Raw genomic sequence first — 20,789 nt, 5'->3', positions numbered from 1 at the left:
TTACCTTATAGTATACAAAAGCTCCTTAAGGAGACTGCTGTTGGAATTTGGTGAAATATAAATGAAAGTCAATTCAGTTCAATTGAACACACCCTGCAACGCTGAGAACATTTTTTTTTTGTTTTTTCTTTGCTGCAGACAGAAATGGTAGGGCATACAAACATATTATATTCAGATATAACTACAAGCACCTAGGGAAAACCCATTCTCCTTGACAACAGCTAACATCCATGCTTATTTTTAGCTTCCAATTTTAGTTGAACAAAATAATTAAATTGAGAAGATTGCCCCATCTGTTTTCTTAGAAATATTGGTGCAGTGCCATTTTAAAAAAGTTTTACTTCCCTAAAATTTGGCATGTTTTCACATTGCCTCATTCAACAAGCTTTAGAACTATGTATGCATGAACAGTACTGGGCCCTTGAAACTGGAATCCAGCTTTGTGTTTTCCTGCTCTTCCTTTGAGCTGCCTGTTCCATAGGTGTTAGACTTAGGTCATTGAAAAATGATTCACTGCTTAGCTAAGGGTAAGCACATAACAGTATGTCTCAGTGGCATCTTTTTTACAACTTGTTCCAAAGAAACTATATTATGAACATTACTCAGATTACCTATATACCCCCAGTTGGCACAAAAAATTATTTAAATGCAATGTATTATTTATACATGGTGTTCAACCTAGCTAGGTTTATTGTCTTTGAAGAAATGTTGTGCCAGCAGGTGTGTCTGAGCTGTGATCAAGTTTTGAGAGCCTTTTGAGCATTAAGATTTGATGCTGAATCTATGCCAGAAAAACATAAACTTGGACTGACAGTACAAGTTTGTCTTTCAGCATTATAAGAAAACATGTAATCTGTGCTTTGAACACCCTGACCTGAAGGATTAACAACTTAATTTAGCTTGGAGAACCTTATTTTAGCATTTTTAAGCTACCTAGCTAATCTACTAAAGATGCTACTATACACTTCAAGTCTGCTAGGCTTAGGAAGCCAAAAGTTGATATTGTAAAGACTTCAACTTGTGAAATCAACAGAAAAAAAAATCTTGAGTAAAGACATCGTCACTTTAGGCTCACTATAGTGAGCAGTTTACTAAGAAAAATACAAAATGTGGAAAAGAAAAAAACCCAACAGATTCAAACACCAATTAATAACTTTAACACCCCCCCCCCGCCCACATTCATTTCATATCCAGGAACCTCTCGGTACTCATATAGATTATTACTCTGGCATGCTTTCAGAAAGTTCATTTGACCATATGATATTGTATCCTAGTGTAAATGGTCAATTACAATATGGATTTGAACTGAAAATGGAAAAAGACAGGAAATAAGTACCTTGTTGGAGTGAAATTGTCTGCTTCAAAACGAGATGTCATCCCCACCAATCTCGGGACTTTTTTTTTTCCAGGCAACTGTTTTGCTAGTTTCCCAAGTTTTTGTAAGGATTTCCCTAACTTTAGGAAGGTGTATTTTCTTGCTGTATGATATATACAATACCAAGTACACGAGTACAATGTATATCATTTATTTGATGTTTTAACATGGAAATCTACCGAAAAAGGAAGAGAAACATACAGAGATATACAGTATAAATCTAAGCCTAAATACATTTTGTGGCAGCACAGAACATTTCACATTCCATTATGGGACCAAGGCCATACAACACCTGAAGTATTCAATGACTTTTTTTTTATTTTTTTATTTTATTTTTTAATATTTATTTATTTTTTAGATGTAGGCTCACATGGCATTGTGTCATTTCTAAAATGAGCAGCTGACAGCTCTTATAAATGAGTTTGCAATAAATCTTTTTTTTTCTTTTTAATTCTCCAAAGTTACGAATTGTAGTTGCATGCATGATAAACAGGTATCTAGAGTTTATAACACTTGCCTTCTTTTACTCTTAAACTGCACTTTGTAGTTCAGTAATTAAAAAAAAATGACTCACACACTGACCAGTTGTAAATGCCAGCACATGATCCAAAAGTCATTCAAAGCAAACCAGTTAGCCAGGAAGATCTTTTTAGACTCTTGTTGTAACAGATTTTTTCTTTAGCTTCCGTGTTCAGTCTTATTTACACTAGACTGAAGCTTCATCAACATTATATGGGTACAAATATTGTCCTTCAAACTACACAAAGCAGTTTGAATCCTCTTTGGACGGACTGGTTTCATTACTTTTTTGCATTAATGCAAGATATCCCCAAACAATCCTCTGTGACCAAGACCAAAGTCAAAGACATTTTCTTTTACTGTCTGTTCATCGCAAAGCAACATGTAGCGCAATTACATACAAAGTCTAGTCAATTTCACGATGATGATATGGAGACAAATTTGTGTCTGAGTGAAATAAAATTGTTTCCACATTACTGTAAATCACTTGATGGTGTAATATTTTCTGGATTTTCACAAATATTTTGTAGTCTCCATTTGTGCTGGTAACACAGCGTCTGGTAAAGTTTTTTGGAAAGATTTCGCCTTCAAGGGGAAGGCATGTCCAGTACCAGATGAACTACTTCACAGAGTTACCATAGAACTTCTAATATATTTATAAGCTTCTGCTAGCTGGATTTATATTATGATCGGGTAATGGTCCAGAATGAACAGGGCCCAAAAGTGTAAATTTTGTTTGTTCTTTTTGACTGGCTTATGGCAAAAGCATAATATTTCCATTTTTAATTTTTTTTCACAGATTTCAGCAAAATATTACAGATACTGTATTTTCAAAATGTAATAGATAAATATCTGGGCTTATTTCTCTTGAAGCATAAGCATATGCGACTATTAAAACCATTTAGCGCTATTAATTACAATTCCTATTGGGGACCATCTTACACACACCCTCTGTTGTGCTTCTGGCTGAACTGCAGATAATTTTAGTATAATAGGATTATTATTGTTGTTATTTTTATAATGGGAAGCAGAATGTCTGTTTCAGGTCATCTCTGGAGCTACTTTGTAGGGGTAAATGCTTGTTAGGTTGCGTTAAAGCGTACACTTTCCTTAACTTCATGCCTAAACAGACTTATGTATTATTTCGCTGCCATTTCTTTCTTGCACCCAGGTCTTATTTGCCTCCAGGCCTGTATACACATCAGAAAATGTGATCTGGGGTCACAAGAGCTCTATATTAATCAGGATTGAGGTCAATCCTTTTCCCAGTAAGCAAACTGCAATTGTGCAGAAACAATCCAAGTACAATACATTCAGTTCTTAGTCATATATCAACCTGTACAAAGAAAACTTGACATTTTTTGACTGATTGTAATCTGTCACCAAACTCACGGTTATCAAGAACCTTTTTTTTTTCTACATGTATTCTTGTACATGCACAAATAGTGGATGTATTCCATGTATCTGCGATTGATCAAGAATGCTTCAAATGTACATCATCAAGTTATAACTGGTTGATGGTTCTGCGACCTTAGGTGGAATGGCACACAGTTTGTCAAAAGAGTCTGACAGTACAGCTATTTTTAATCCAGAAAACTATTATATGTTGACATTTGTCCATAGTTGAGCAAGCAGCAAAGAAAACAAATGATCTACCGATGCCATTCCTCTTTCAGTGGCTCCATATCCACTTTCCATCACACATGCACATGCACACACTAGTAAAGCACCATCTTTTTACTTTCTCACTCTATTCTATTTGTCACTCACAATGTAGGAATGGGTGTTACATTCTGATGGAAAAATGATGATCATGGCTCATTATCCTCTCCCTGAAGAATGGATCTGATACATTCAATACTAGTATGTGCTTTTGTTTACACGACAGATCAGTTATCTTGGTCCATCTTCGGGCTCTATGAAATCCATTTGCATCACTCAGCACAGCTGAACATACATACAGTGTCTTGAGTGGAGTTATTGGGTAGGAATGTCTTCAGAGTGCCCCACAAATGCTCAAAACTAAACGGATGCGTGAAACGGACCTGTTAGTTTAACCCTTTCTACTAAATTATGTTAAATCACAAAAAGATCATTTTCATTTTTGGGTTGTACACGCAGAGATATATGAGATGTGAACAAAAACTTCTGGGAACAGGCTCCTGCAAAAATCAAAATCCATACCAGAGTTTAATTTGGCTGATCTACTGTTCAAGGTCATTTTCACAGCACATCTTAAGCGTATATACATATATAGATATATATATATCGATAGACTAAAACATGGCACCATGGATGATCATTTTTGTCACCACTGGTTATGGGCGTCAAATATGGAGCTTTAATGTTAATGTTTTAGCAGTTGCCATGTTTTTTCCTGGAGCCAGAAATGAATGGATAAAAAGATAGAGTCCTAAGTTGAAGACAACTACAGTGAAGCAGTCCAATTTAACGACTGAAAGAAGTAGATGAGGCCCCACAGAGTCCAATCACAAGAACTGACAGACAATGTGACCATTGGTTTGAGCCCAAAACAATTATCCAGGTAGATGAGTTATAAGAAAATTAGCCCCATTTAGTGTTGCTGATGAAGTGGCAAACTATCATAGAGACTAAAAGACGTTTTTGTACTGCCGATTTGTGGTTTTTGATTTATTAAAGTTGGGCAATTTAATTAGGGGTGGCTGTAGAGTAGGTCTTCCACTAACTCACAATTTAGGTTGGTGGTTATATCCCTGGCTGCATTAACACAGTAGTTCAGAGTAGGCTCATTCCCGCCACTTGTGTCCACAAGCTTGTGATCACAGGTGAGGGTAGGGACATAGATCAACTGGCAAACTGCTCCAGTGCGAGCGCGAGACCCACACCTCATAGAACCAACAGAACCACATCATCTCCAAAAAGCAGTGATGAGATTCTGAGGGCGCCAAAGTGGAAGCTTTCTGCCACCTGGCTATGCCTTGAAATTCTGTCCTTAGGTGTACACTATGCACAGTAGCCTGTACCAAGACTGAGCGTGATTGTTGTCTTACAGAACTGGTGACATACTGTCCTCTCACATGCCTTGTAGATTTGTTAATTACCCAACACAGTGGTTTTCATGGAAACAGCTATTGTGGAGTAAGTACTGGAATTGTCATCACTGGTGATGAGAGTTGCGTAACTGATTACTAGTGAGCAGTTCTGAATAGAAGTACACAGCTTTCAACCACCATGGTGGCATGTCAGTCATGACAGAAGGGCTACTGTCATACATTTTATTGGAATTCACTGGTTTTTGCAACAGGAATTTGTCCAGAGATCAGCCGGTCAATGCAGACTTCTATGGTAATGTCTTGAGGGGTTCAATGCAGAACATTTAGCATTAAACTACAAAAACTGTGGTGTGTGTCAGCACTAAGTGCATTCAAAATGCATGTTTTCTTGACAACATCAACACAATATTTGCCAGATTTGCAAATAGATTTGCAAATCTGGGAAATCTGTTTGCTAGATTTGCTTCGTCCAGATTATGCAAAACAAAATCAATCTGAAATGTTGAGATACTTGAGTGGATCCAGTGAGCAACAGAGAAACACAGGACTTCTGTTAAGTGACCTAAAAATATCAGATGCACTGTTAACAGTGAATGGTACGTGAGAAGATAACCTTGAACTAAAATCTACTGAACCAATTTTAAAATGAGCAAGAGTTTTGATTTTCAGAGGCCTATCCCTGGAACTTTTTGATCCCACCTCTTATAGCTATATATAGATATATATATATACATGTATATATACATATACACATTTATGTATATACACACCTATGAACTTATGTACAAAAAAATGGGTCTTTTATTCTATTACCACAACGGAGATGGCGCAAAAGAAAACAAGAATAGGTTAGGAACTCAAATGAAGACCTCCAAGACACAGAGTACAAAAATATCATAATATTTCACGAGATAAGTAGTAACTGTATCGCCCAAAAGGCCCTTGGCAGTTTTCTTAAACAGTTTTTCTAGAATGTTGGAAAAATTTAAGTGCAATTCTGTCATGCTATCACTTGAAAGGTTGTTGGTTGAAGGTAGAAGAGGAAAGAAATGGCAGTTGTCATAGTTGTGCTTATTATTTTCTATTCCCCTCATCAAATGATCAAAAAAGTTATTTCAGCGACATTTTTTTTGTTTGGTTTTTAAGAAAAAGACACCCAAAAAATTCAGAACCTGAGTCATAATCATTCTGAACAGAGGACAAAAACCTCCCCTTTAAACTCTTAACCTCCAGCTGGTCATCGGTGGTCAGTCTAGGTCAATACTAGGGTTTTGTTTAATTAACATAGGAAATGGGCACATTTGAAGAAACTATGTTACCTTTCAAATGAAGTACATTCATTTTGGCCGTACAGTTTTTTTCTGGATGTTCCAAGTAGGTGATAAAGTCTTTAAAAAAGGGTAGATGTTAGCCTAAACCTACCCCTAAATGGGTTGCCAGTGACCTGGTGGATGTTAAGAGTTTGAAGTTATTGTGTTTGAACTGGTAAACCTTTACCCAAATGCATGATAAATTGTATTCAGTAGGAAGTATATTATTAATGCTATAAACAAACACACATTGGTTTGTTGCTGTGAAGTTGTGCTATTACCCAAGGCAAAAAGTACTCATTATTTTTCTACCACGGCTGATCATTACATGCATTAATAGTGCATAGGGTAATGGATTTCTAGGAGTTGTCTGCACTTATCTGATCACCTGTGTAGTATAAAGATTTCTTACTTTTTTGATTAGAAAAATCTTTAACTTAACTGGTTTTTGTTTCTTTTTTTTGCAAATACTGTAATATTTATTCAATTGCTGGCTTTGTATCTTGCTATTTACACATTACTGAGAGGGCAAATGTGTTGGGAAATGACTGTCACAAATCCCAATTACAGTACATACTTTCAAAAATAAAAAGAACTTGGTACTAAGGGTTCAAAGACTGCAAATATAAAAACAACTTAAATGAGAACTTGGTCCAAAACTCAGTAGTCTTTTCTCAGTCTCTTTTTCACTTTTGTCTTATTGTGTTACAGTCTTTAACGTGGCAGATTCCATCATGTATAAAAGCAACAGAGAAAAGGAAGAAAAACAAATGAAATGAAAAAAGTCACAAAAAACCCCAACAAAAAAACAAACAGAATAAAACACCTCAACAAAACAGTCCAATCAGACATAGTAGAGCCAGTAGATGAGGTTGAAGATTGAGAACACGGAAGGGAAGATGATCCGTGACCAGCGATCGATGGCATTTACATCCGTCAGGTCGGGGATTTTGATTTTTAACTGCGAGGACCGCCTCCGCAGGCGGCTGCGTTTCATCTGAGCGGAGCGGTCCAGGGAGTGACGGCTAGCAGAGCATGGCCCGATCCCGCCACTCTGCTTGCGGTACTGGATGTGCGATGAGGCAGTGCTGTCCAGCTGCACCATGGACTGAGAGTTCCTAATGTCTGCCACGCTGGTGGTGATCTCACCTCCTGCCACTTCATTATGGATTTCCAGGGTGGTCAGCAGAATGTTCCCATGACCATGTGGCTCTGCCTGAATGGAAAAAGAAAACAGTTATGAGTATCAGCACTTTAGGAACCTTCCCTCCAAGACCAAGAATTGAAGGAATCCTGAAAGAAAGATTTTCATGGCCGTCTGGGGTTTAAAGTCCATATGACCCGAACCCTAGCTCCATTGGTTGGAATGATTATTTTTTTGTTTCTTGGGAGAAGAATTTAATTTAACAAAAAAATGCATTTTCTGATTGCCCCTTGAGTGAGTATTAACATTATGGTTAGGGTTGGGTCCCATCACCTTTGCAACCTAGACCTCAGGCAATTAAAATATCTTGCATTGAAAAACGGAACTAACACTGGAAGAACAGGAAAACAGGAGAACATACATTGCAATACAAAATCTTGAGGTAACAAATGGGCCTTGTTAGGGTGGTATCGGAACTGTCAACTTATTGCTACTTTGTTTCCACCAGTATGACATTAGGATGCAAAAATGGGAGGCTCCTCTTAAAGCACTGTTATGCATTTTCTTTTCTTTTCTCATGCCCGACCTCATCTGAATTCCCCCATATGCTACATACTTTTAACTATTAGGCTTATTTTACATATTTTTCCTTGGATTGTCTCTTGCATTTTAAATATAAAATTTTATATAACAGATTAATTACTTATTAGAAAAGAAAACTCAAACTGTTTTAATTCACCATTTTAAAGTAATGCTTATTATACAGAGCCATGTAAAGCTTTGGGTAGCTTAAACCTACATAAAGTTTTTAAAGTAAGAGAGTGCCTACAAAAATGAGTCTTATTTGTGTCACAATAAATCAGCTGTCTGTTAAGTATCAGCTGATGCTACACATCAAATGTACAAATCTCTTGTAGAGCAAACAGTCCTACTATCCTACTTACAAATCGTACTCATCTGCAAGATGCTTTGCAACACCTTTCAACCCAGCTGTTTCTTTTCATGAAACATCTGACTTGATCATTGTCAGGTATGTTCTGTGGCCCTGATGAGACTCCCTCTGCCTCCAGCTTTTCACTAAAGCACATGGAAGGCTGCACTCCCTTCATGCTTCCCATGGATGTGCACTGAAAGCCAACACCTTATTTCTCACAAAGCTTTGTTGTAAAAGGTGCCAGCATTACCCCTTCTACTCCTTATTTGCTCCATTGTAGCAATGGTTTGGAGAAGCTACAATACGCTTTGGCTGAATAGCACGTTGAACCCATTTACTATATGGAATTAGGTCTTCAGTTTGCTAAAATCAAAAATGAAAAAACAAAACATATTTGTCACATTTTAACATGCAAATATTCACAGAGTTGACTTTTTTTCTTAACATTGTGACTATAACTGTAGTCATGTTGCATTGCTGCTGCACATTAATATGCCAATATAGTCCATGATAACACATTAAATTGCTAACCTGATACATCAGTTGAATAGAAGTTATTTCAGTTCATTTATTGTCACATTCAACAGTTAAATTCAACACGAGATACAATACATCATAATCCATGCTTATGATTACAGACAAATCAACATTAATGAAAAGTAGTGATTGCTCATGCAAATGTAGCAACTGTGGAAGTCCCATGGTTCCTTTTGTTGGAGTTAGAATTAAAACTGCTGCAAGAAGCTTGTTATTGTGAAGTTTTTGATTTACTAATTATTAGCCTATGCACTACCCCATCCAGAAGTTTTATTTTATATGCTATACACTATATTATATTTCAGAATATTTTATTATTTTCTTAATGCACTGTGATCCATCTCTAGTCTGCTTACCTGGTGATGTGAAGCACTTAGCATCCAGGCTTTCTTGGAAACAGGTTATACTGTTTAAAATGTCAATATAGCAGAAATCACTGATTTTGCAAATCATTTAAGCCATATTTTTAATTGGGGAGCATACGGCAACTTGCCCGTATGTGAAGGCAACGTTAATGCTGTACAGCAACTACAGATTTTAGAGCATCACATGCTGCCATCCAGACGACACTATTTCTAGGGATGGCCTTAATTATTTCAGCAAGATAATGCCAAAACGCATTCTAGAGATATGCCCACATCATGGCTCTTTACAAATGCCTACTGTCTCCCACTTACATCATTTAAGAAAATCTCTGTCAAAGAAGGCCTTGTACAGTGGTAAACATGCTTTTATCGCAACTTTCATGAAAATTATGCTAGATTAGCATATATTTAAAAAAAACATTATGGGTTTAACATTTGATAAATTGTCTTTGTACTATTTTTAATTTAACACAGCCTTTAATTAATAAGTAAATCACTCATTTCTATTTTTATTTTACACAATATTACAAATTTTGTGTAAATAGGTTCAAATCTTTGTATTTTATATAAATATGGAGTACTTCTAGTTAACATGTAGTACAGCTACATTTCTGATTTTAGTGCATGTACTGCTTTCACCAGAGTCTGACTGATTCATGGTCATGCCAGTAAATGACAGTATTAGCTATTTGAACAATTTGATGGTTACGTAGAGATTATGCAATTTCCCCGTTGTCAAATGTGTCTGGGATGCCACAAACACAATAACCGCAGCAAATAAATTAATGGTTATGAAAAATGTTCGGCAAATCTGTTTCTTCTGTGTGTCTAAAAGAAAAAAAATATTGTCTGATACAGCGCAATGTCAGATTTTTAAATCACCAAATATGGGTATCAGTCAGGCTCCAGTAATCAAGAATTACCACATAATAAAAAAGCTTATGGTGGCTACCAATCATCACTAGACTCAATACAACTTTTTGCAGTTTAATAATCCTGAGGTTAAATATGAACAGTTTCTCAAGTCTTAAGTTATTAAATCAAATAAAACAGTCACTTTGGTATCTTTCTTTGTAAACATGCCGACTCGTTCCCTATATTCAGATTCATTTATTTATTTTGTATACCACTGTGCATGGTGGGGGACCTCTGCAGTGACTACCCACTGACAGGCGGACTGCTTCACCACATTCTTACATGCGCTGTGAAAGAAATGGCTTTACTGATGACTTCAATGAGGAAAGATATACAGACAGCATGCATTCAAAATGAGCTCTGAAAGGAGGAAACGAGTCATATCAGAAACACCAATATGGCAAATCTGCGATGTGATGGAGATGCCCGCGATTGCTCAGTTCGTCACATGGATGGAGAAATATTTTTGCATCAAGGCAAAAGAAAACGCATCCATGTCTGCTGATGATGACGGCGACTTGAAGGGTCTCACTGAACAAAACAACTCACCGAGCGTGAGTGGCGAAGACCTTTAACCTGATTGGACCGTTTTAGGGACGCGGTCCTACTACCTGCCTCCTGAGGAGATGAAGATTTTCAGCCACATGTTGGGAACAAAAAAAGTCTGAAACTTTTTTTTCTCCATTTAACCAATATATTTTTGTGACTGAACACTATGGATAAAGTAAAGCAAGTAAACAGCATACAAGGTTCCTCTTTTGTTATACATATCCTGATATGTGAATATGAAAGGAAAGAAACTGATAATTATTCTTGAGAATAACTAATATACAGCTCCATTCACAGGTTTAGTTATCCTGCTAGGACTGTGGAGCTTTCATATATTTTCATTACAACAAAAAATATCATGTCATTCACATTTGTCACTCATTTTCAAAAGTGTCTAACAGGCCACAATCCCTATTGTAGTACCTCACTCTTAACTGTTGAAAAGAAAAGAATCCTTTTATTGTTGAGTATTAACAAAGTGCTTTCGGACAAACTTATTCCACATTAATGTCAACAAATCACAAAAGCCAGCAATGGAGTTACAGAACAGCACATATTAGCCCTTCTTTTCTCCTATTTTCTTGGTGCTAAAGAATGGCCATATTGTCCAGCAGTGGCGCTGGTGCTCACATACAGCTAGAGTTGAGCAGGTACAAGTTCTGAATGATCTGCTCCACTTTTACTAGCATGCACTGGCAAAAGAAAAACAAACTTCTGAAAGCAGCTACATATATCACATACAAGTGCAGCATCACACCATTTCATTTGGCAAGACATTTCTCTTCAGTGTACTCACACTCCCGGAACATTTTGGCAGCGCACCAGCTGCCGTCCGGCCGTGCTGTCGGCTATATAGCATGCTAGCAGGGTTTGCCTTTAAAGCTAAATAAGCAGTGTTCAAATTTTATTCAGTATCTACAACGTGTTAACACCCACGCCACATTTTATCAGCCTTCCTGCTGAGCTAGAACCTGCAACTTCTCAGTTCAAACATATAGTATATACAAATTCTCCTATTTGGTCCTGTCTATTAACTTTTCAACGTTACTCAAGCACTCAACATCAGCAACACCAGCTACAGTATGGTTACATTAAGCCTAGAAAACTCTTACCTACATGTTTACTGTCAGTAGTAGTGCATTATATTCAGGTGCTGGTAACAAAAAATATCTTAAAACAATAAATAGTTAATTTTTAAATAACAATAATGATGGCACTTGAAATTAAAAAGAAAAAGACTCGAAAGTTTTCATGTTTGGCTCTTGATTTTAAAGGTAAAGCATTTTCATTTTCTGCTGGCTTTTGTGGCAGATTTGAAATATTCACAAATATGTAACAAAGTTCCCGGTTTCCCTTGGTTTTCTCTGCTGCTGTTGTGAAAATACACTGAATTTGAATTACACCTCAGGTATCCAGTGATCAATAATCAAATTCAAACCTACCCTTGCCGCGTCGTACTTAGCCGCCCTCTCGTTGTTGGCCTTTTCTGCCTTCTCTGCCAGTTTCTTTTGCATTTGTGGGCCCCTCCCGAAGAAGATGTAGTTGACGAAGGCATACTCAAGCAGGGCCAGAAAGACCATGACGAAGCAGCCCATCAGGTACATGTCGATAGCCTTAACGTAGGGGATCTTTGGGAGTGTCTCCCTCAAATGGGTGTTGATAGTGGTCATGGTTAGCACAGTGGTGATCCCTTCAAATAGAAGAAAAAACATTGTATTTTTGCTCTATATATTTACAGCAAATGCCTACAGCAGAGCCAAAAACTGACCTGAAGATTCTTAGCAAACACTAAAACACTTCTTCTTAAATAGAAAAAAGAGAGAAAATAAAATTGCCAGAAACGATCCTCAAGGCTAGGCACTATATAGCTTGTATAGAACAGTGATGTCAGTAGCCCTCAGGAGATGTTAGCTATGACAAATATGGTGCCAACTTTAAGAAATCCAAGTCTTTTTAAGATTTTAAGTAGGGCTGCACAATTAATCGTTAGAAAATCGCGATCTCAATTCATACTTATGTGCAATCTCATTTCCAAATGACAACGATTTTAAAAAAAAAAAGAAGAAAAAAAAAGATGACGATTGTACCGCATTTTGATCTGGGACATAATCTGCATGAAAACAAGCGCTCACTCTTCCTGCTCAACAAATGACAAGGGCGGAGCCTTATACCACGTAATACCGAAGCCAGCTGGCAGGGAAAAAACAACGGAGAGCACGTGTGTCAGGATCTGTGTTGTGGATGAGAGGAGGAGGACCCAAACGCTGGACTCACAGGTAGGTAGGTGAAGGTTGGTATTTATTGCCGATGGAGTGAACAAACAGAACAGAGGTAGGAGATGGCTGGCTGGCTGGACAACTGACTGAATGACTGAAGGACTGACTGAAAGGCTGAATGGCTGGCTGGCTGACTGAACGCAGGCGTAAACAACAACATAACATCAATGACACGATACTGGACTGGTTGAACTGAGGAACATAAATACACAGGCTGAGTGAGGAGCGATTAGAAACTGGTGAGTACACAGCTGAACATAATGAACTAATGATAAATGGGAAGAGGACTGAACATAATGCACATGGACCAAGGTTAACACAATAAAACAGGAAGTGAAACAGGCAGAAGATAAACAATGAGGACGAACTGAAAATACTGGGTCAACGACCCAGAAACCCTGACAGTACCCCCCCCTTCAAAGGCCGGCACCCGACGGCCGAAAGAAAAAACCGAGACAGGGCGGGCGGAGGGGGCATAGGACGGAGGGACGGAGTCCAAAACAAAGACAGTTCTGGTGGGCGGCCACGCGGCCGGTGGCCAAGACGAGACGGTTCTGGTGGGCGGCCACGCGGCCGGTGGCCGAGACGAGACGGTTCAGGTGGGCGGCCGCGAGGAAGACGGCGGCGGCCACTGAGGAGGTCCGGTGGTCGACCACGCTGGCGATGACGTCCAGCTGTTGGCCTGGAAAGTGGCCAGCGATTCCGAGGTGCAGGCTCGGGCGGCGGCGTGGCAGCCGCAGGACCAGGCGAAGCTGAGTCTGGACCAGGCGGAGCAGAAGCCGAGGCCAAGGCTGTGCCAGGCGACTGCATGGGAGCCGGCGGTGATGGAGCAACAGCTGCAGAGTCAATAGGCGCGGAGGCCTCTGGCTGGAGACAGGCTGGGCCAGGAGGCGCGGAGGCCTCTGGCTGGAGACAGGCTGGGCCAGGAGGCGCGGAGGCCCCTGGCTGAGGAGCGGCCGGGCCAGCGGGTGCGGAAACCCCTGGCTGAGGAGCGGCCGGGCCAGCGGGTGCGGAAACCCCTGGCTGCAGACCGGGAGAGCTCACAGCTGGCTCTGGACGCTGTGGCTTCGGGTCCGGGAACTGGAATGGATGATGAATCAGTGACTGGACTACAGAAGGCTGGGCGACAGAAGGCTGGGCGACAGACAAGCTTCATATATGTTACCTCATTTTGTGCGGCTGGATCAGGAATGGTGTGCTATGACTTTTGGTGTTTATGACTATTATAGTTTTTTAAATATTAATATTTTAGTGAAAATTTTCCCACGCTCCTCTGCCAAACAGTTTTGAAAATAGGGTTACATATGTTAGATCATTTTGTGCGGCTGGAGCTGGACTAGTATGGTATACACTTTTGGTGTTTATGACTTTTATAGTTTTTGAAATATTTAGATTTTAGTGCAAATTTAGGCCAATTTCCATAGAAACAGACTTTATTTGTGGTGTTTTGGCTCTCTCTAGTGGTATACCGGGAGTAGTACGGCTGAAAATCTGTATGCTTGTTACGAAACTCCATATCCCATAATTCATAGCACCCCTCTGCCGAGTCAAACAATGGCGGACACCACTTCGTTTTAAACGTCTTTTATTCTTGTTTCTAGGTCACAAAATAAACTTTTAAGATATTTTCAGGCGAGAATGTAGGTGTGTAAACTTAAAATATCTGCTCGTTTTATCAGGACATCCCATATTAGCGACAATTCTCTTACGTGTTGCTGATAGCCGGCTAGCTAGTTAGCGCCGCTAGCTTAGCTTAGCTAGCGCCGCTAGCGACCCTTCGTGAAAAACCACCCAGGCTTGAGCCACGATCACCCCGATCGACCGGTGTTTGCTAACGCGGAGGTCAATCGTGGATCAGGGAAAGCGAAGGCAGGAGCGTGAGGTGAACTGAATTTCAGGTAAGAAGTTATGACCTGCACTCTATTTGGGTCAGATATAAACCGAGTTTAGGTGTAGTTTATTTAGCAACAGTTCTCTTATTTGGCTGGCTGGCTGGACGACTGACTGAATGACTGAAGGACTGACTGAATGGCTGGCTGACTGAACGCAGGCGTAAACAACAACATAACATCAATGACACGACACTGGACTGGTTGAACTGAGGAACATAAATACACAGGCTGAGTGAGGAGCGATTAGAAACTGGTGAGTACACAGCTGAACATAATGAACTAATGATAAATGGGAAGAGGACTGAACATAATGCACATGGACCAAGGTTAACACAATAAAACAGGAAGTGAAACAGGCAGAAGATAAACAATGAGGACGAACTGAAAATACTGGGTCAACGACCCAGAAACCCTGACAACGTGAGAGATGACGAAGCTGTAAAGGCCAAGAAAGTGACAGGAGAAAATCCGTCCCGGTCAACCACATCAATAACGGGAACCTTATACAGCGCTTCCCCATAACCGTCGAACTCCCGCAGGCACAAAGAAATTACGGAGGCTATCACTTATCACCTGGCTAAAGATATGGCTCCCATCAACACTGTGCAAAACGAGGGATTTAGGAAAATGATCAACACCCTAGCCAAACGCTACACAGTGCCGTCCCGCAACTATTTTTCAAATGTTGCACTACCTGCTCTATACACGCAGTGTCGAGCAACGGTGGAGACGGAATTACAAGCAGTACAAAATGTGAGACGTTGTTTTTATGTTCATTTATTGTCTTTATGTTCAGTCTCAACTGTTACGAAGTTGATGTGCAGTTAATAAGTGCAATAAATATTTATACTGGAAAAGAAAATCGTGAGAGAATCGTGATCTCATTTTATGCAAAATCGTGCAGCCCTAATTTTAAGGATGAACATGTCTACTTAAGAAAGACTAGGTATCTGAACCAAAGGGATAACAATTGGTTGGACTGTTTATCTAATGAGGTGATGGAGTGGGCTTATAAAACATGACTTAAGTTTAGTTGGCTTTATCTTCAAAATCATCTTCCTGTGTACTTCTGTACCATTTGCTGGCACAGCTCCATCATCTCTAATGAATTTTCTCTATTAGGATGTTACTCTTGAAGTCTACTAGAATCCTGAAACAACAATTCATGTTTGCTCTTTCCACAAGTTTGAGATCCATGAAAGAAGGCACAGAGTAGGAGGTCAGAGCACGACGATCAAAAATAGAAGCCATGTCTTGACATGCTCATGAAGAAGTGATGAGGTTTTTGATTTCTATGGATGTATTTTAGTACTTTTATGCTATTGTACCTTGTTGAAAATAACAAAAATGCAGGTAAGTCTTCTGGGTCTGACTAAATAGACAATAAGAATCAAAAGAAAAACTCAAAACATGTTAGACTGCAAAGAAGCTGAACCTAACATCTGGCTTACTTGTTGGGTGTATCTTACACACGAAATATTGAAAAACCCACTTGCATGTAGTATGCCATTGCTGCCCTATATAATCGCATATCATGGCTTACCTCATTAAAACAAAAAAAACCCCTCACCTCTTGGACTGTTATCCTTTTAATTTCTCTTGCTCTCTTTCCTTCTCGTCTCCCCCCCTCCTCCTTTTAAACTAACCACAGTAACATCACTGTATTTAGATCACTCAGCAAAATGTTTCAAAGTCAAACTGTGGAGGAAGTCTGCTTTTTCTTTCTCCGAGGCTTCCTCATGACCAATCTTCATAATCAATCCTGGATGGTATTTCTGACGCTTAATTAGTCCAAGACTGTCTTTAAGCAGATGCTGCTGTCTCGACCAAAACCTTAAGGTCACACTGGAGAAAACTCCAGCAGATGTCTTTGCCGTTACTACAGTAACAAGGCTATTTTTACAAAAAACATGTTTGTACTGTGGCTGTTTCCACTGCTAGCACGACTGACCTGGCAGAGAAAAAAAAAGATTATCCTGCCTGCTATCGTCAAGAACCAGAGAAACAGCAAGAAATGGCAGCAAGGGTGAAGGCATGTATTTGATTTGAAAATCCTCATAAAACAATTTGCCCGTTGTAAACAGGATCAAATATAAAAGCGATCAGCAGGCACAAGCTTCTAGGTAGGTGCACAAAGTCTGCCTCATTGAAATTCAAAGGTCTGCCTTGTAACATCCAACTGCCCCCTTGGTTACCAAGCAGAAATAACTCATCAGAATAGTGTTGCATGTATCTAGCCCCCAGCTCCTGGTAACCTTAACTACTAGGGATAACACACAGCATTGACAGTAAGGGCACCTTCACACATGGCAGAAAGACACCATGAGGTGAGCCTCGTAAAATTATAGCCACATATAGAACTGGATGAGGGTCAATGCATTTTACGATGACCCCTGAGCGCCCACCGTAAGAAAGGATGGGCAAACAACATGAACACTGCATTCTCTTTAACTCACACAAGCAAAGGTTTTTGGTTCATGTGCCATAAAGTAGAGCAACGAGACATGAAGCAGTCAGAGGGGGTCGCGGAGGAGGTGCCTCCTCCGCGACCCCCCTCTGACTGCTTCATGTCTCGTTGGGAGAGCTAAGGTCAGTCCGAGCCTTCGTGTGATTTATTGGCACATTACAAGGCTAAACGACACTCGCGTGTGTGCACTGCAGGTTTGAATGTGCCTGAGCTTGCTCACACGTGCGCGTGCTCAGTGCCACCGCCCGTACTGGATGGTGCAATCTGGTTTTCTTTTTTTTTTCCTCCACATAATGACAGTCTTGTTCTTTATAGGTGTTCGCTCAGCTGTACCATTAATCTCCATCCTTCACTCCCTCTCTTCTTCCAGTCCTCACTCCCTTTCATTTGCCCCCTCCCCGCTCCCTGTTCGGACAATTTCATCAAGGGGCCACGCGCATGTGGGCCTCCCTCCTCTTTCATCACGGTGTTACACTCTCTGGGGAGAAATATAGTTTGATGGGGTTTCTCTTGCTCTCTTTCCTTCTCGTCTCCCCCCTCCTTCTTCCCCCCACCTTGTCTTGTCTCATTGTTCCCCGCTTCTTAATCTTGCCATCGTTTAGTGGTGATTTCCCTCTTTGCTCACACAGCACCTTTTTTTAAGCGTCCCCTCCCCCACCTTTCTCTTGTTATATGTCCCCAAATCTCTTTTCCACCCTAACAGCTGGAACAAGGGCGCACAGCAATCAAATCTCCTCTAATCATGTGCCAATAGGCCATTAGGAACACAGCTCCACATTATGAAAAGCAAAAAAGGTATATCATACAGAATCCCGTTATGCCTGTGAAATGACAGGCACAGGAGGTAAATCAAAGCAGTGTTAATTGAACACTTCAATTCATCACTTGCAGACAGGGCAAACTGTCAGTCTGATAGGACTGCACACGGGGCTTAAAGCACATAAAAATGTAGTAAGATATCCATAAAGATGTGGTTTGACAACCATTAGAAAACTGTCTGGGTTTTTCAAAGGGTAGCTGTAGGCAGTCTGGTAGGACTGCAAACTAAACTAAACAGATAGACTTACATCTTGGAAAGCTAAGAAAACTTGGGAGTTTCAGCTTTGGCATTCGAAGTTCTGGGGCAAAAAGCAGAACTCTACTGACGTACTCAGTAAAATTAAGTTATTTTAGTGCATGCGCAACAAAAGTGGTAACAAGCATGGCTGTTGAGGTCACTGGGGCTAAGTGACTGATGAACATGGACAGATGATTTTGGAGCAAATAGGTCTCTATCTCAGACTTTGGAAACAACCCCTTATGTGTCTTTGTAATTTAAAAGGTCACTCATTAGAGTTATTTTGTACCCTTAATGACAAGTTTTGACACCTCAGCGGGGCTCGCAAAATTTCAAAATCCGTGGTAGCCCTCCCTTCGGGCAGGCACTCTTCAGTTTGTGGTAGCCCAAAATAAATTTAAGTAGCCCGAATAAAAAAGAGAGCAATTTTTTGATTGATGTTTTGTTTCCTGTTTTGTTTCCGTTATACTTTAATGTATAATATTGTAACGGAAACAAAACATCAATCAAAAAATTGTAGAAACACAAATTACAACATTGTATAAAAATTACAATCATCAACTCAAATACTTGGTTCTAATTGAACAGAAATTTCTATGAACTTGTAAGAACTGTAGAACATGAATCAGTCTGTGTCAGATCCTGAATCTGAAATTTCCACTGAAGTCACAGGTAAGAGGTAAGTGGAACCAAGATCTAGGACATTTGTTTAGAAGTTTGCAAAGACTGCTAAATTTTGCCAATGGTAGTTCACTCTTTGCAACATAGTACGCTGTTCTAAACAGATTTTTCAGGTTTATTTTTAGTATGTTCTTTGCAATTGGTGTTTGTTCTGGGAAAGATATTGCAGACTGAGCAATAATGCATTTCTTGCATTTGTCATGGGTTCTAATGGGGGTCTTTCTTAAAATTACTGGTCCCAGTAACAAAGGCGCTTGTCGACTCAGAAATCGAGGGCAAACCAACAACACACACGGCAGAACATTATGTTATTTACAGGGGTGCACATAAGTGATCTGCAGGTGCGCATTTGCTGTCAAAATAAAAGACGCGCACCAGATAAGAAGTTGCAACGCGCGTTTGCGTACATATAAAAGGCACTGTTTTTGTCCGCTAGAGTGGGATTTTCACGGCACATTCTGCACCACATCTCTGTGCGTTCATCATTTGTTTGAAGCCAGCTCACCTCCTGCAACCACTTTTCCGAGAATACGCGCTTCTTTTGTGGTTCGGACTCCTTCTGACATTGAGGTGGAGGAACACCAAAGTAATTGCTTAAAGGAGCTTGCTTCTTCGACATCTTTAGGAGTTCTAAACAAATGTCTGGAGGCGCGCGTTGTAACTTCTTATCTGGTGCGCGTTTTTTATTTTGACAGCGAATGCGCACCTGCAGACCACTTATGTGCACCCCTGGTTATTTAGCTTGTCATATTCCAGCCACAGAAATTCTTTTGTCCATGAAACCATAAAGCTGCACTTTCTTTTTGCCTCATAGTCTGATTTGTCATAACTTTTCCGTTTTGTGGTAGGCTTTTCTTTGGCTGTCACTTCTTCACCCTGACTTGTCTTATTTGGCTCAGCAGAACTAAAATATATATCCTGCTGCTTACACACGTGCTCACATAGCGCTCAGCGATTCTCTGCGCAATCAACCTCTCACATGTTTAAGCTTGCTGTGGGAGATTTCACTTGTCAGGTTTGAATAGTAAGCTAATGAGTGATAAGACGATGTCAGAGGAATTGGTGCGCAATTAATCATCACTCACCAATCAGTACTGCCGCTCTCTATACACAGTTCGCGCGATCGCAAAGTGAAAGCAAAAAACAAGCGCAAATTCAAACGAGATTTCAATATGTCACATATTGACAGTGGTTCCCCGATGCCAATGACACAATTACCCAGCTACATTTCCGAAAGAATGCAAAAGCAATGACATATATTTTCCCTTCCTATGATAGCCCGACGGGCAGGGCTGAGATAGATTTTGGTAGCCCGACTGGAAAATTCGCTAGCCCCGGGACGTCGGGCTAGCGATTTTGCGAGCCCTGCTCAGTATATATCAATAAAGATGTGTTTTTTGGGGGGTTGCTCCCAGTAGATGTCCAAGGGGGAAAGAGTTAAAGAGTAATCAGACCTTCTAAGCCAGGGGTTTGCAACCTTTAACACCCAAAGAGCCACTTGGACCCGGTTTCCACACAAAAGAAAACACTGGGAGCCGCAAATACTTTTTGAAATCTAAAATGAAGATAACACTGTATATATTGTTTTTTGTGCTTTGTGCGAACAACTAAAGTAAGTAAGTAAAGTTTATTTATTAAGCACTTTTCACAGACAGGCAGTCACAAAGCGCTGTACACAAATATTAAAATAAACAATACAATCAATAGACATTATACACAATGTAAAAGATCAA

The 20,789-nt window shown here is 39.9% G+C and overlaps 1 protein-coding gene across 3 annotated transcripts in view; it reads right to left on the bottom strand.

The window, feature by feature from the left end:
- Positions 1–1,549: 1,549 nt before the first annotated feature.
- Positions 1,550–20,789, bottom strand: part of LOC116321516 (gamma-aminobutyric acid receptor subunit beta-3-like) — a 76,817-nt gene continuing 57,577 nt past the window's right edge. For all 3 annotated transcript variants that reach the window (XM_039607116.1, XM_031741378.2, XM_039607117.1), the window contains 2 exons: positions 12,126–12,373; positions 1,550–7,455 (listed from right to left, as the gene is read on the bottom strand). In XM_039607116.1, the coding sequence (XP_039463050.1) occupies positions 7,084–7,455; positions 12,126–12,373 (620 nt within the window). In that variant the 3' untranslated portion in view covers positions 1,550–7,083. The remainder of the gene's footprint in view (positions 7,456–12,125; positions 12,374–20,789) is intronic.

Source organism: Oreochromis aureus, linkage group 23 (genome assembly GCF_013358895.1).
Source record: "Oreochromis aureus strain Israel breed Guangdong linkage group 23, ZZ_aureus, whole genome shotgun sequence".
NCBI lineage: Eukaryota > Metazoa > Chordata > Actinopteri > Cichliformes > Cichlidae > Oreochromis > Oreochromis aureus.
Note: the sequence above shows the minus strand (reverse complement) of the source record. Positions and strands in the feature narration are given on the sequence as shown.